Source organism: Chrysemys picta, chromosome 7 (assembly GCF_011386835.1).
Source record: "Chrysemys picta bellii isolate R12L10 chromosome 7, ASM1138683v2, whole genome shotgun sequence".
Classification (NCBI taxonomy): Eukaryota; Metazoa; Chordata; order Testudines; family Emydidae; genus Chrysemys; species Chrysemys picta.
The window spans coordinates 61,453,870-61,470,614 of NC_088797.1; the positions used below are offsets into that span (position 1 = coordinate 61,453,870).

General features: G+C 50.2%; 1 protein-coding gene across 2 annotated transcripts in view; it reads left to right on the forward strand.

The window, feature by feature from the left end:
• WDFY4 (WDFY family member 4) overlaps positions 1 to 16,745 on the forward strand; it is a 253,577-nt gene that overhangs the window by 212,729 nt on the left and 24,103 nt on the right. For both annotated transcript variants that reach the window (XM_005307318.4, XM_042856108.2), the window contains exons 53-56: positions 162 to 253; positions 4,181 to 4,393; positions 7,975 to 8,122; positions 16,211 to 16,368. In XM_005307318.4, the coding sequence (XP_005307375.2) occupies positions 162 to 253; positions 4,181 to 4,393; positions 7,975 to 8,122; positions 16,211 to 16,368 (611 nt within the window). The remainder of the gene's footprint in view (positions 1 to 161; positions 254 to 4,180; positions 4,394 to 7,974; positions 8,123 to 16,210; positions 16,369 to 16,745) is intronic.

Below are 16,745 nucleotides of genomic sequence, written 5' to 3' on the forward strand. Positions count from 1 at the left end.
CGTCCATATTCCTCTAGAACCCAAAATTGCACAAGGGAAAACCAGTGGGAATAGGAAGTTATCTGACCTCTTGGATTTTGGAAAAGCTTGATTTCCATTTGCCATTAGGCAATGACTCTGGCTGCTTCTTGTACCTAATTTTCCCTTTGTAAATGTTGCAGGCAGCATGCAGGACGGAACTGTGCTGGGGGATGTGCAGCTGCCCCCCTGGGCAGATGGAGACCCTTATAAATTTATCCACTTGCATAGACAGGTTAGTATGTAGCTCAGGCGTTGTGGTCTGGCACCACATTGGATCCCAGTCAATGGGAGATGGATATGATGTACTAGACATGGGCCCAAACAAAAACATGAGACTCAAACACACCCCAGCTTGGAGGAGGTTCAAATCTAGTTCTGAACTTTGCAGATGTCTCTTGTCTCTGTAACAGGCTAACCCAAAGCAGGGGTGCAAACACTCCACTTTAACTAACCATTCCTTTTACAGAAGCTACAGTCATATTCTTGTTTGTTACTGTTTTACTTGGGTTCCAGTAGCACCTAGAGGTCCTGATTGACATCAGAGGCCCATTACACTAGGCGTTGTACAGACACACACATAGTGGGTAGAGCGGGTCGAAACATTGTCAACGGAACACTTTTCCATCAGAAAATGCAGTTTTGTCAAAATCAAAATTCTGGTGGGAATGCTCCAGGTTTCAATTAAATGTTCAATGGGAAAAAGTAACTTTATCCTTTTGTTTTCAACTTTTATGTTATAATGTAATTTTTAATATGTTGTATTTTATCTCTAATATTTTATATGTATATCATATTTTATATTCATTATAACATGTAAGAGAGACAAGGTCGGGGAGATCATATCTTTTCTTGGACCAACTTCTGTTGGAGAATGAGACAAGCTTTTGAACTTACTCAGAGCTCTTCTTCAGATCTTGGAAAGATAATCAGAGTGTCACAGCTAAATACAAGGTGGAACAGATTGTTTTTAGTGTAAGGAGTTAATACATGTTCCAAGAGACAGTTCAAGGTGAAGTGGGCAAATAGCACTTCTGCAGTCGTAGGACAAAGGGGGGTTAGTGGGTTATAGACTGTTGTAAGGAGCCATAAATCCAGTCTCTTGATTGAGTCTGTAATTTTTAGTGTCTAGCAAAGTTATGAATTGAAACTCCCAGGATCATCTTGTGAAGGTGTTGTGCAGGTTTCCTTTGAGGATGAGAACTGAGAGGTCAGATACAGAGTGGTCACTTCGTGAGAAGTGTTCACCCGCAGGTGATGTGGTGTTTTTGTCTTTTTGTGCGAGTTCATTTGAGAGCGTAGTAATTGTCTGGTTGTTGTTGGGGCATTTAGGGACCAACATGACTACAACAGCACTGCAAACAACAATGGAGGATAGTGAATGTTGCCATTTATAATGTATTGGCATTCTTGAAATGCAATGTTTTTAGGTTTCAGAGGACAGGTTTTTTTTGGACTCTCCATTCCACAAGAAATTTAGAAATTTCTGTGTGATCCAATTGGGAATGGACCCAAGTTTTGAAATGTTGGAATTTCTCATGGAACGGGAATTCTGTTTCCAGCCACCTCTCCAGTGAGAATCAGCCCCTGCCCCAGAGAGTTTACAGTTTAACCACACAAAGGGGGAGAGAGAAGCATCATTAGCCCATTGTGCAGATGAGATGAAGTGACTTACCCAAGGTCACTCAGGAAGTCTGCGGCAGGGACAGACCAGTCCTTACCCAAATTTGGAGGCTGGAAATGGAGCGCCCAGACAGCCCCTCTGCAGGGTTGCAGAAGCATCTGTACCCACTCCCTGCTCCCAGACATATAGATCTGGCCACTAGAGTCAAGTAGACATGGATTCCCTGATTGGCCATCCCCTGGACTTGCTTATCAGGCTCTTCCCTGCCTCCAGAGAAGGCACTTGGCTGTGATTCAGGAGACTTGGATTTAATTTCCTGCCCTGCCACAGGCTCCCTGTGTGACCTTAGGCAAATCACTTAATCCTCCTGAGCCTCAGGTCCCTGTCTGTATAGTGGGGATCATAGGCCTGACTCCCAGGGGTGTTATGAGGATATATTCATAGATATTTGCGAGCTTGTCAGGTACTGTAAAATCCACTGTCTGCCTGTTTAGACTGTAAGGTCTCCAGGGCTGGGACTGTGCCTTTGGTGTCTTGTGCAGTGCTGTGCATGCTCTCGGCACTTAGAGAACCATAACTAAAGCCACGTTCTTTGTGCCAAATGGCTTAGACTCTCAGCTGGGTGCAGTTCAGCAAAGAAACAGTATCAAATTTACAAGATTGCCCGTAGACTGATCTGCAATAGATGAGGTCAGACTCAGGCTGTAGCCCAGTGTCCTGTATCTGACAATGGCCAGCACTGCAGCTTCAGAAGAAGGTGCAAGATTCCTACAGTAGTGAAATGTGGGGTAATCGCCCCCCCCAAGGAAGGTCTCACTCTAACCCTGAGTAGTCAGAGGTGGGTATGAACCTTGAAGAATGGGGGGTTGTATCTTTTCCCAAAAAGAACTGTTCTAACCCTGGATGTTTTTGTTGTCCGTATAAATGCCCAATCCTCTTTAAATCTTGTTCATTTCCTAAAGAAGACCATTAAAAAAGTCCATTCCAACAGCGTTGAGCACCCCAGTTCTTGGTTCTGAGGCGATGGGGAACAAAGGGTTGCTCTTAAAATAAAGTTGGGATGAGCCAGTTCACACCCCAAAATGAGGAACTGTGAAGCAGCCCCCAGAGTTGCTGTTAAAATGCATGTTTTTTCTCACTGTGGCTAGTGGAGCTGGGGGAAAGTGACTTTCAAACACAAACTGAACAGCTGCTCTGTCGCCTTTGAATCCATCATGCACTTCCTTGTGCGTTGCTGACCAGCACCAAGCAGTTTGCTGTATGTAATTCATATACTAACTGCTCTCACTAAGGAGAACGGCTTTGGAGCCCTGGCGTTGTGTGTTTTTGTTGTTCAGGTTGTATGACGTGCTTGTTCCCTAAGCTACCCTTTGATCAGTGTCGCTGCGGACTGGGTAATTTAGACGGGCTGCATTTGACTAGTTGTCTGCTCTGTGAAATGAGCCGTTCTTCGGGCTCCCATTAGCTTATTTGTTTCTGCTGCGTGCTGGGTGGGAGGGTGTTCTGGGGAGACCAGCTAATGCAGCACCAGGCGTCATCGCAGAGTCAGGCCGGAGAGAGAGAGAAATGCTCTGTCAGTAACGCGTGGCACTGGCACGGTGCGTTGTGGTTTCAAAGCACTGGGTAAATATTTAAGTGCATTCAAGATGCAGTGTGGTGGCGCACAGCGCCACTGGGAGTTCCCAGAGCACAGGGATGACAGGGAGCATTGGCACGACACTGTACTGGCTACAGGGCAGGGCAAAATTAGTCCTGCCAATGCCACTCAGTCCTCACTTGCAGCACCCCCTGCTATTCAAGCAATGGGCTTCACCCAGCCCTGCCACTGCCCCTCCATTCTGACCTGCAGTGCCCTTGTACTTCGGCACCTCTCCTGAGTAGTAAAAACTCAGCTCTTGGGACTATGCATTGACTGTGTGATGGGAACAAAGTATCCTCTAGGTCAGGGGTGGGCAAACTATGGCCCACGAGCCGCATCCGGCCCTTCAGACATTTTAATCCGGCCCTTGAGCTCCTGAAGGGAAGCGGGGTCTGGGGCTTGCCCTGCTCCATACATGCTGGGGCTCCGCGTGGCCCCCGGAAGAAGCGGCATGTCCCCACTCCGGCTCCTATGCATAGGGGCAAGCAGAGGGCTCTGCACACTGCCCCTGCCCCAAGCGCTGCCCCCACAGCTCCCAATGGCCGGGAACCGTGAGCATTCATGGCCCACCCGCCATACGATTTTGATACCCAGATGTGGCCCTCGAGCCAAAAAGTTTGCCCACCCCTGCTCTAGGTGGAAGCCACTGAGCTTGTTTGACTTGTGACGATGACCAGGCCTGGAATGCCAGTCTGTGAGCCCACTTAGCCGCCTTGGGACAATGTCCGCTGAGCCCACCTGTGCTGAGAGGTGACTGTGTCAGAAGAATTAGAAGCAACCAGAGGAGCTCATTTCTGAATCCAAAAGCTCTGTATTTACACAACCAGTCTGAAGTGCAGCCTGGCAATGTATCTAAAGCAGATGCACCTTATTGAACAAACTTTGGCTCTTGGTTCCAGGCGCTGGAAAGTGACTACGTTAGTGCACATCTCCATCAATGGATAGATCTCATTTTTGGTCATAAACAACATGGCTCAGCTGCGGTGGAGGCAGTGAATACCTTTCACCCTTACTTCTATGGAGACAAGGTGGACCTCAACAACACCAGCGATCCTCTGATTAAAAGCACCATACTGGGATTTGTCAGCAACTTCGGGCAGATACCGAAACAGGTACAGCACCACGTTTGTTCTTCCCCATCCGTTCACTTTGTTCTTTTAATTACAGGGGCTGGACATGAGACTCGGTAAAAAGGAGAACACATGACTCATTCAGACCTGGTAGTGTGTTACGCCCCCACACACACTTTGCACAGGTGTAAATGACGACGCAAGGTGAAGGGCAGCAGTGAATGGGGAGAGAGGGACAAAGAGTTTGCCTGGGGGTATCTGAGAGCAGAACTAGAGACAGGTTGCACGGGTGTCGCTCAGAGTACGATTTGGCCTGCAGAATTTTTATCACTGGTGATGGTGCATGAAAAGGAAAGAGCTCAGCTTGACTCTCTCAGGCCAGGGTGGGTTTGCAGGGCTGGCAGCTAGACAAATTATATTTTTACTTGTGAACTGAGCAAATCTGATCTGGGTTCCGTGACAGCCAGCTCATATGGTCCATGGTACCATTTTCACATAGTTGCCTTTAAATGCTCTGTAAGATGAAAATTAAGGGCCCCATTTTACTCTCAGGTGCATCTGGTAAATCGGGCATAACTCTTCTTAAGTCAGTGCAGTCGTAGCAGTGTAAATCTGGTGCAAGTAACTCAGAGTCAAGTCTGAAGATTTCCACTCCCTGCCATACACTTAATAATACCTGTTTCCTATATAGCACTTTTCTTCAGTGGATCTCAAAGTGCATTGCAATCTTCAATGGGGTTATCCTCACAACACTCCTGTAAGGAAGGGCCGTTATGCCCTTTGTATAGAGGTGGAACCGAGGTATAGAATGGCTAACTGACTTGTCCGGGGTCACACAGTAAGTGTTTTGTGGCCAACACACTCCTTTGTGAAGTCAGATTTATTCTGTGTGGTAGAAAAAGAACAGGAGTACTTGTGGCACCTTAGAGACTAACAAATTTATTAGAGCATAAGCTTTCGTGGACTACAGCCCACTTCTTCGGATGCCGAAGTGGGCTGTAGTCCACGAAAGCTTATGCTTTAATAAATTTGTTAGTCTCTAAGGTGCCACAAGTACTCCTGTTCTTTTTTTTGCAGATACAGACTAACACGGCTGCTACTCTGAAATCTGTGTGGTAGAGAGATCACCCCCTGCTGCAATTTAAAAATCATCGGGAGAGGCTTGGGCTTTCTGTACCTAGGAGAGAAAATACTGTCTCAGTGAAGGCGCTCAGACACTACAGTGACGAGTGTAATATACAAACCTGTATAGACTAGAACAGAATAGAATTAGAGATGCGCCCAAAGAAAACACATGGGTTAAGTTCCAGGGTAATATTTAATCCCTTCATATAAGAAGGGGCCATTTTCAAACACCAGAGCTGGCTCTGGAGGTGGATTTCAGACATTCCTTATTTGTGGGATGTTCAGATCTCAGCAGAGAATACGTGAAAACTTGCCATGGCATAAAGCGAGCTGAGAGGTGCTGCACACACAGTGCTTACCCAGAGCTCTGCTGGCTGGAAGTGGGATTGCATGCCAAGAAAGAAGCTAAAGGACCCTATGAGCAGGGGAAGTGACCAGCTTCTGAGAGTAAAATCTCATGCAGTAGAGGAAATACACCTATACATTGTTCTCTGGGCTAGATCCTCAGCCGGTGGAAATCAGCGTAATGGAGCTATGCTGATTTACACCAGCTGAGGATCTGGCCCTCTGTTTCTCCAGGCTGTGCAATACATGCACACACAGGGCTTTCTGGCCCATGTTGTCTTTGTACCACAAAACAGTAAAGGATTTCCCATTTCCCAGGGCAGTCCTCCAGAAAGTGTCAGGTTCGGGGTCTGTATGTAGATGGGCAAAGGTGGCTTAGAGCTGCCTATGCCGTCCTCCCATTCTTGAAAACCCTAAGATTTAGCTGTTTATTTCCCAAGTGGGTGTGTACAATGTATAAACACACACACACACCCTGCTCCCTCCCTTCAGTATCTATGATGTAAACACGCACATGAAAGCAGGTCGATGTGCTGACTCCTAGCAGCTCAGCAAGTTTTACTTTACATTGGGATCTAGGATGTTTGCTTTTAGGCAGAGATGGGACCGAGTTGCCAGACTTTTGGATCTGGATTCAGATCAGAAAATCCAGGGTGTTCTGGTTCAGGCCCATTACAGAAATGGACCTAAGCTGCAGCATCCAGACCAGATCTGGATCTAAACCGCCCCAGACTTCAGGTGGGTGAGGTTGGGTTGAATCCAAGGTTCCACACCGGGTCCATCTCAGGTTTTCATCTGGGAGTCGTCAAAGCAACAAGGATTCTTTAGAAGAGAGCAGGCTTCCCCTGGAGCAGCTTCACCCCTGGAATGTTGCCACCTGTAGATCTCTGGTCTGTGCCTTGCACCTGTGACACACGCCGATTGCTCTACTGGTCCAATGGATCAGCACGGTGGGTCAGGGAGCTGCACAAATCAGGATAAACTGGGCATCCTTTGCAGCCCAGTCACCCTGGCTTTGTGTTCATGGAGAAGCCAGGATTGCTGTCAGATTTGCAGAAGTAAGCAGAGGGGCCTGTTCGAGCCGCGTGATCTCATTGTCAACGTCTTTATCCTCTTGTTAAACAGTTTTGACCTTAGTTTTAGAATGGGGGGAAAGAGGCTACTTCCTCGCCTCATTGTACCCCCTTTACTCCGCACCCTGCAAAATCTGAAGCTCTGTCTTGTTACAGTCAAAGGCTACAGCAGCAGGAAGGCTGAGAAGCAGAGATATAAGAAATAATAATAATCCCCCTTAAGAAAAGCCACTCAGCTATTTCCTCTAGACATTTTGTTGCTGAGAACTTCCTAGAGATGAGGCCAGATGCAGGGCCTCCCAGAGGGGGGGCAATTTGCCCCAGACCCCGGGCCCCGCAGAGGCCTCCACGAGAGTTTTTCGGGGCCCCTGGAGCAGGATCTTTCACTCACTCCGGGGCCCCCGGAAAACTTTCGCGGGGCCCGGGCCCCCGGAGCTTCTTCCGCTCCGGGTCTTCGGCGGCGGGGGGTCCTTCCACTCTGGGACCCGCCGCCGAAGTGCCCCGAAGACCTGCGATGGGGAGATCCTTCCGCCCCGGGACCCACCGCCGAAGTGCCGGGTCTTCAGCGGCAATTTGGCAGCGGGGGCCCCCCGCTGCTGAAGACCCTAGGCCCCCTGAATCCTCTGGGTAGCCCTGGCCAGATGGCTGCATTTCCCCTGAATCCCATCAGAGCGAGGGAGAACACGGAGCTGAGAGGAAATCAAGCTATAGGCAAAGCAGTAGGAAGGCATTCAGAGGACAAGAATGAGACCACCAAACTCATTTCATTTGTGATCTAATCATAGTTAGGGTGCTAGCCTGGGACTCTGGAGTCCTGGGTTCAGGTCCCAGCTCAGCCACAGACTTCCAGTGTGCCCTTGGGTAGGTCACTTAGCCTCAATTCCCCATCTGTAAAATGGGAATAATAGGTCTTCCCTACCTCACAGGGATGTTGTGAGGATCAATCCACTGAAGTTGGTGAGGTGTTCAGATACTGTGGTGATGGGGGGTATAGAAGTACCACAGAGAGACAGATGTATCCACTATGTGTTGTGGCAGATTGTTTTAAATATATTTTTAAGTGTTGTTCCTTTGTTCTAGCTCTTCACTAAACCCCACCCATCCAGGAATGCCACGGGCAAAAATGCATCAGGGAAAGAGGCTGCGTCCTCTCTGCATTCAGCTGGACATGTGCCTCTGTTGCTCAGCAGTCTGCAAAATCTGAAGTTCTCTCCTGTCACAATCAAAGGTGCTGGCAGTGCCGTGAATTCAGCCGTCTTGCATGTATAAATCAGTGAAAAGTCCTTGACCAGGCAAAGAGCTGGATGTGTTTGAACCCTACAGCTGGGCATAGCTTTATTTTAGCAAAGTACTGAATTGATCCCATCAAGGTCCATGTTGCCATGTCATGTAGTTTTTATTATTTAGAGAGAGAGAGGGAGAGGTTGAAAAGGGGAAGAAATAATTCCATGAAAAAATTCAAAAATTTGAAGTCGTTCTTATTTCATGTGGTCCAAAGTAGAAAAACATTTTAGATTTTTTTTATTATTATTTTTACTAAACTTTTTTTTAATTTTGAATTTTTGAAATGTTTTTTCCTCTTTCTTCCCCTCCCCCCCTTTTCTCCATGGAATGTAATAAAATGAATGATGTCCATGGTTCCCCCCTCCCACACACACTTATTTACCTCCCTACCATCCCCCCCTTTTCTATTCTGTAACTTTCCCCCTGTGGAGGTAGTTTTGAAAAGCTAGAAAATTGAAAAAGGAAAAAAAAACTCAAAAACAATCAAACCCTCAAATCCCTTCACTCATTCTATTGAATTCAGGGGGAAATAGGGAGAAAAAATAAAATATTGAAGTTTTCAGTTTCATCAAAAAACAGCCCAATTTGCAACACCAAAAAGCTTTTCATGACATTTTTCATTTTTGAAGGAATAAAAACTATTTTGGGGGCAGGGGAAACATTTTGGAAAGAAACATTTCGACCTGTTCTGCTCGCTCTCAGTAGTGCCTACATGCCCAGCCAGGGTCAGGGCCCCATGTGCCAGGTGCTGTACAGACAGAATAGAAGATGGTCCTTATATTCTAAACAGACAAGTTAGATGAATGGATAGAGACAAACAACAAATATGCAATTGTCAAAGGTACAGAACTTGTACATTTTTCTTCGAGTGATTGCTCATCTCGATTCCAGTTAGGTGTGCGCGCCGCATGCACGGTCGTCGGAAAGTTTTCCCTTAGCAGCTTCCATTGGGTCAACTGTGGAGCCCCCTGGAGTGGCACCTTCATGGCGCTGGATATATGACCCTGCTGACCCGGCCCCTCCTCAGTTCCTTCTTACCGCCAGTGCCGGTAGTTGGAACTGTGGTGGCTTGCGTAGCAAGTGCTTCCCTTAGCTTACTTTGTAGTTGTAGTTTGTAGTTTTGTACTTGTTAGTTAGTAGATTAGATTGTGGGAGTGGGGTCTAGCCCCAATCCCGTATCCTTCCCCTGGGTCCCGGGGCATGCCTCGGTCCCAAGGGTTCAAGCCCTGCGGAACCTGCGGTAAGCCTATGCCTACAGGTGACCCCCACAACTCTTGCCTCAAGTGTCTGGGGGAGCACATCAAACAGAGAGATGCAAAATCTGCAAGGCGTTCCACCCGAGGACGAAGAAGAAGCGGGATTTCTGCCTGAAACAGCTCCTAATGGAGTCCTCTCTGTCCCCAACCTGCCACTGATCGTCAGGACCCAGCATCGGGCGCGTCCATGGGGAGCGCCACAGCTTCAGTACAAGACACGATGCCGAGAAAGGACTTGGGCCTAAGTGACCCTCGGCACTGGTGCTCCCCGGCACCACAGACTGCAGAGACAGCCTGGCACGGCTCCCACTCCCCAGTGGCACAGGAAAACTGACAGAGGCCGTTCTCCTGGGCTGAGGGCGACAGTGCTGGCAAGTGTGACAGCAGTGTGTCCTGTGCAGGAGCACTTGTCGCAAAAACCTCAGGAATTGGGGCCATTGACTTCAGGCCCATTAAGGGAACCATTGAGTCTGGCTCCCAGCAGTACCCCTGAGTGCCAGGTGGAGGAGTTGGAGCTGCCATCCACCCCAGACACTTTTGAAGCTGCGAGAGATCTGATTGCCATGACGGCACCTCAGCTCCCGGCTGGTAGAGACAAGCCTCCGGTGCCACATCATCCAGCACCGTCTAGAAGCAAACCTGCCATGATGAGGCAGTCGCCCTCTCCAGATCGGCACCGCTCTCCACGGCAGTGCTCCAGAGTGCCCCTGTCTCGACAGTGATTGCTGGCGCCAGCCTCCAGGAGGAGTTCCCCAGCACCATCCGGGTGACGCGCGCCTTCCCTGGCACCGAGAGAGGAGCGGCACCGGGTGAGCAGCACCGGTCTCCGGCAGCAACGGAGCAGCTCGAGTCCCCCGCCCTAGCTCCTTGTCACTGGTCTCCGGCACAGTATCATTCGGTGCTGCCATGGTCATCAAGGTCAAGGCCTGCCTCATCAGATTCTGATGCCGACTTGTTCTATTCCCCGTGTAGCTGGCACACATCGGACAGGCACTGATATTAACACAATGCAGGGATGGTGCCTTGGCAGCCCCAGTGGCGACCTCCTATACAGTGGTCCTTTTGGACTCCCTGGGCTTACCACCAGGCCCAAGCCTCTCTTTCGGTGGCCTCGGATAGTAGAGTGGTCCCACCTCTCAGAGACAGACCCACACCTCGGGGCTCCGAGACGGCATCCGCACAAGGCGCTCCACCTCACCCGCCGCTGGACCAGGCTACTGCCACGGCGACAGTTATTGACAATGAGGTCCCTGGTGGCAATCAGGAGCAGACAGAGGTGGTCGAACCTGAGAACCCCATGGTGGACATTTTGGCACCACAGGGGCCATCTAGAGTCACTTTGCCACTGATTAAAAACTATCCAGAGCACTATCAAGACTCTGTGGCAGCCTCTTGCATCCATTCCGCCTACTGCAAAAGGGGTTGAACGGAAATACTTTGTACCCTCTAAAGGTTATGAGTACCTCTTCTCGCACCCACAGCCCTGCTCTTTGGTGGTGTCTGCAGTAAACGAGAAAGAGAGACAAAGTCAGCAGGGACCGACTCCTAAATCTAAGGAGTCAAAAAGGATGGACCCTTTTGGAAGAAAGGTCTACTAAACTGGGGGCCCACTGCCGAGGATAGCTAACCAGCAAGCTATCATCAGCAGATACAACTTCAACTCTTGGGCCTCCATGTTGAAGTTTAAGGAGCTGGTGCCGACGGACTCCAGAGCTGAATTTGCAGTGATAGTTGAGGAAGGAAAGGCAGTGTCATGGACTTCTTTGATGGGGCAGGCCTATTTTCAGACCAGACGGACTCCAGTCTGCACAGCCTTAAAAACTCCTGGGCGACCATGAAGTTGTTGGGCATGCACACCCCAGCAACCCAACGCAGGCATTTTAAGCCGAAACAACAACACCCCTATCCTCCTCGGACGAGGCAGGACTTCTATTGGGGAGAGGGTAAGAAATGGCAGGCGCAAGCCTTCCCATCCACGCTCTGGGCAGGGCTAAGGCCCGACCAAACCATTGTCGGGCTCAAAGCAGGCCTTTTGCAGATGTGCCCAAGAAGAGTGCATCCGCCATGGCACCGGATCCTTCTCCTTGTTTCATGAATCGTCTATCCCACTTCTACCGTGCCTGGTCCCAAATAACATCAGACCACTGGGTTCTTCATACAGTAGAAGTGGGATATTCTCTCCAATTTTGCTCCTCCCCTCCCTCCTACCCCCTTTCCCCATCCTTCTCCAGGGACTCTTCTCACGAGCAACTTCTTATCCAGGAGGTGCAGGCGCTCCTTGGTGGAGGAGGTTCCTCAGGAGCTCAGGGTCAAGGGGTTCTATTCCTATTATTTCCTAATTCCCAAAGCCCAGGGGGTCTCAGACCCATTCTAGACCTGCGAGGACTCAACAAGTTCAGGGAAAAGTTGAAGTTCGGCATGGTCTCCCTGAGTGCTATTATCTCTTCCCTGGATCTGGGAGACTGGTATAACGCCCTCGACATGAAAGACATGTACTTTCACATAGCTATATGGCCTGCACATAGACGATTCCTCAGATTTGTCGTCAACCACAACCATTATCAGTTCACAGTCCTCCCCTTCGGTCTATCGATAGCTCCCCCGAGTGTTCACCAAGTGCATGTTGGTCGTAGCAGCCTTCTTCTGAAGGAGGCAGGTGCAGGTATATCCCTACCTCGATTACTGTCTGCTCAGGGGACACTCCAGGGAACAGGTGGAGTCTCAAGTCCGATTGGTCAGATCCACTTTTGAGAGACTGGGTCTCCTCCTCAATGTGAGTCGACTTTGTTACTGACCCAAAGAATAGAGTTCATCGGGGAGATATTGGACTCGATACAGGCAAGAGTGTTCCTGCCAGAGGCCTGCTTCCAAGCGACGGCAGACATTATTCAAGGCCTCAGGCAAGGGAATGCCTGAGTCTCCTTGGTCACATGGCAGACTGCACCTAAATGGTCCGGCATGCCAGAATGAGGCTCAGACCCCTCCAAGCGTGGCTCGCGTTGGTCTACCGCCTGGGGCACAACAGCCTGAGCTCAGTGGTCACTGTGCCAAAGTGAGTACTCGAGTCCCTTCAGGTCCCGAGGGTGGCTCGACCCTCAGACAGTGTGCGAGGGCATCCCCTTCAACAGCCCCCAGCCCTCCATGTCCCTGGTAACAGATGCGTCGGCTCTGGGATGGGGTGCGCATTTGGGAGATCTCCAAACGCAGGGCCTATGGTCACAGGACAAGCTCTCACTCCATATCAATATTAAGGAGTTGAGGGTGGTGCGGCATGCAAAACCTTTCAGGCCCAACTACAAGGACAGTGTGTGACAGTTTTGACGGACAACACTACTGCCATATTTTACATCAACAAGCAGGGTGGAGCCCGTTCCTCTCCTCTATGTTGGGAAGCCCTCCAGCTATGGGAGTTCTGCATAGCCCACTCCATTCACCTGGAGGCATCATTTTTACCGGGAGCTCAGAACGAACTAGCAGACAACCTCAGCAGATCCTTCCGCAGTCACAAGTGGTCCATCCGCCCGGATGTCATACACTCCATCTTCCAGAGATGGAGGTTTCCCTAGGTCAATCTGTTTGCCACCCGGAGCAACAGAAAGTGCCCTCAATTCTGTTCCTTCCAGAAACACATCCCAAGCTCGCTTGCGGATGCATTCCTGCTCCCCTGGGCAGGACATCTGTTGTACACCTTTCCACCAATCCCCCTCATCCACAAGGTCCTACTCAAGGTCCGCAGAGACAGGGCACGGATGATTCTGGTGGTGCCGGCGTGGCCTTGCCAACGTTGGTACGCCACACTCCTGGAGCTGTCGGTGGATGCCCCAATCATGTTACCACTACTTCTGGACCTGATCACACAGGACCACAGTTGTCTTCATCACCCCAACCTCCAGTCCTTCAACCTCATGGCCTGGAAGCTTCATGGATAAACCCCATGGAGCTCCTCTGCTTAGAACCGGTAAGTGAGGTCCTACTCGGCAGCAGAAAACCCTCCACTAGGGCCACATGCCTCGCAAAGTGGAAGAGGTTTACATTCTGGTGTGCTCAGCATCGCACACCCCCACTCCAGGCTCCCATACCACTCATCTTGGAGTACCTACTGCACCTGAGACAACAGGGTCTCGCAGTGTTGTCCATCAAAGTGCACCTTACAGCCATTTCAGCCTTCCACCCAGAAGTGGCCGGGCGTTCCGTCTTCACCAACCCCATGGTTCCCCGTTTCCTCAGGGCCTTTATACCCACAAATTAGTCAACCAGTCCCTATGTGGGACCTTAACCTGGTCCTCTCCCAACTAACAGGGCCCCCTTTTGAACTGCTGGCGACTTCCTCCCTTCTCTACCTGTTGTGGAAGGTTGCCATTACCTCAGCAAGAAGGGTGTCGGAGTTAAAGGCCTTCACGTCCAACCCTCCCTTCACGGTTTTCCATAAGGACAAGGTACAACTTAGACCTCACCCGACCTTCCTTCCAAAGGTGGTGTCACATTTTCACATCAACTAGGATATTTGTCTGCCTGTCTTCTTCCCTAAGCCTCACGCTAATATCCAAGAACAGAGGCGCCACTTATTGGGTGTTCGGTGGGCACTTTTACATTGAGCGCATGAAGCCGTTCCGAAAGTTGAACCAGCTCTTCGTGTCGGTGGTGGACTGGATGAAGGGTCTCCCAGTCACATCTCAGAGAATCTTGTCGTGGATCACGTCCTGCATCCAGACGTGCTACGACCTAGCTAAGGTTCCAGCCCCGGCTCTTACGACACACTCCACAAGGGTGCAGGCTTCATCGGTGGCGTTCCTGGCTCAGGTCTCAATGCAGGAGATCTGGAGGGTGGCAACGTGGTCCTTGGTACATACGTTCACCTCTCATTACACCATCATCCAGCATGCTAGAGATGATGCAGCATTCGGCAGAGCGGTGCTCCAGTCAGCGATTCCATAACTCCGACCCCACCACTTAGGTAGGGCTTGGGAGTCACCTAATTGGAATTGATATGAGCAATCACTCAAAGAAGAAAAAATGGTTACTCACCTTCTCGTAACTGTTGTTCTTTGAGATGTGTTGCTCATGTCCATTCCAAACCCACCCTCCTCCCCTCTGTCAGAGTACCCGGCAAAAAGGAACTGAGGAGGGGCCGGGTCAGCAGGGTCGTATATACAGCACCATGAAGGCGCCACTCCAGGGGGCTCCACAGCTGACCCGATGGGAGCTGCTAAGGAAAAACTTTCCGATGACTGTGCATGTGGGGTGAGCACACCTAATTGGAATGGATGTGAGCAACACATCTTGAAGAACAACAGTTACGAGAAGGTGAGTAACTGTTTTTTACAATTCCCACCCCCACTCCCCATGACAGCCTTCCCCACAAACCTCCCATCTGGCCAGCTCCCAGAGTCAAACGCCTTCCCAGCCCTAGTTCACCCCACATGCCTGCCCTCTCCACTCTCTAGGGAGACTCTACCACTGTCTGGGGTCGGGAGACACAAGCAACCAAAGTGTCTGCAGATGGGCCCTGGACTCTTCTCCCTTCACCCCATCCTGAAGGGGCAGGAGTCAGGTGGTCCATATGGCTGGTGTCTGCCCCCCATCAGTCTTGGAGTGGTAGCTCATGGTGCTTCTTCCCCTGCAGGAGGTGGAGTGGGTGTTGCCAATTTAGCGACTTTGTCACTAGATTTAGTGACTTTTTGGTTTCCCTAGTGAGAAAATAAGTGTCAAAGTGACCCCTGACAAATCTAGTGACTTTCACTGCCAATCACAGTGACATTCAGAGAAAGAAGTCACCAATATATATAGTCACAAAATCATTCACAAGCAGCTCAATAGTGTTAATCCATTCCATGCTCTTCTTACTACATTCTGTTGCACACCAAGTCAATGTCATTACGTCTCAATTGAGCCTATCCTCGGAAGGAATTGCATTCCGGGGCTTCTTGGGCTGAGATCACTATAATCTGCAGGCGAGGAAAAGAAGTTTGTGGAAGCTAATTAAATACTTTGCTAACGCCAGGTGCACTTTGGAGAGAGCAGCACATTAGCCAGGGCTTGTTTTTACCCAAATGTGTTCTTTCTCGCCTCTCCATAGTAGGTAGCACACTCTGTGATGCAGGGAAAGACAGCTAATGAAGCGGGCTGGGTGGGGGAGGCAGGTTAGCCAGCAAGGAGAGCCGCACGGATGAAAGGTGGGGTGGGATGAGACAGGGCCATGTGCCCCAATGTGGGAGGGCGGGGCACCGTGCCTCCAGGAATGAAGCCCTTACTACAGTATCAAAGGTGGAGCTAGCTTGCTTTCAGTTGCCCTTTACTCCTTCCCCTATCTTGGCTGGGGGTTAGCTGCTCAGCTCTTTTCAGAAATGAAACCCTGGAAGCGGGGGGAAGGGGCCCGGCTAGCTGATTTTTTATTTTAAATCTACTTTCTTGGCTCCCTGCAGCGCCGAGCTCAGGTCAGGCGAATTCCCTCTTCCCCCTGGCTCTGGGCTCTCCCTTTCACTAACCTGCCGGCTCAAATCCAAGCTGGCAAGAAAGGGAGGCTCAGCTGAATTACCCAACCCCAGCCAACCTGGGCTGCAGTGTACAGAGCGCCCTTCCCAATGAGCAGAGGGCAGTTTCCTTCCCAATGAGCAGAGGGTGCCTGCATCTTGCCCCCCAGGGTGGCTTTTAGCCTCTGGTGCTGGTCACATCACCCAGCATAGTTAGAGAGACATGCACACCTTGCAAGGGAGGCAAAGTCACTCTTAGCACTCTAGAAACAATAGGATGAGCTGTGATCTCCTTCTTCTGCTCAGAGGCACCCAAGGGAGCCATCGGACACATCGTCCATACTGAGAAAATCATTCTGGCCGTCGAGAGAAACAAAGTTTTGATCCCCCCACTCTGGAACAAAACCTTCTGCTGGGGATTTGACGATTTCACCTGCTGCCTTGGAAACTACGGAACTGACAAGGTAAATGAGAACAAAGGCCAAGGGTTTTGAAACACCGGAGAGGGTGGACCAGTGTTCTGAGGCGGTACAGAGAATCCTCTTTCAAGATGCCTGCTTGGTGGGTCTTGATCACGTGCTCAGGGTCTAACAGATGACCAGATTTTGGGGTGGGAAGGAAGCTCCCCAGGTCATATTGGCAAGGACTTTGGGGGTTTTCACCTTCCTCTGCAGCCTAGGGCATGGATTGCCTGTTTGGGATCATCTGGGCATCTCCCACCTAATCAATTCCCTGCCAGTGCAGGAGTCTTGGTCATTGGTGGCACCTCAGTCTCTCCCGCTCTCTGCCTGTGGCTCACAACAGTGTAGTCTTCGGGAAACTGAAATGTTTTAGCCTAGCT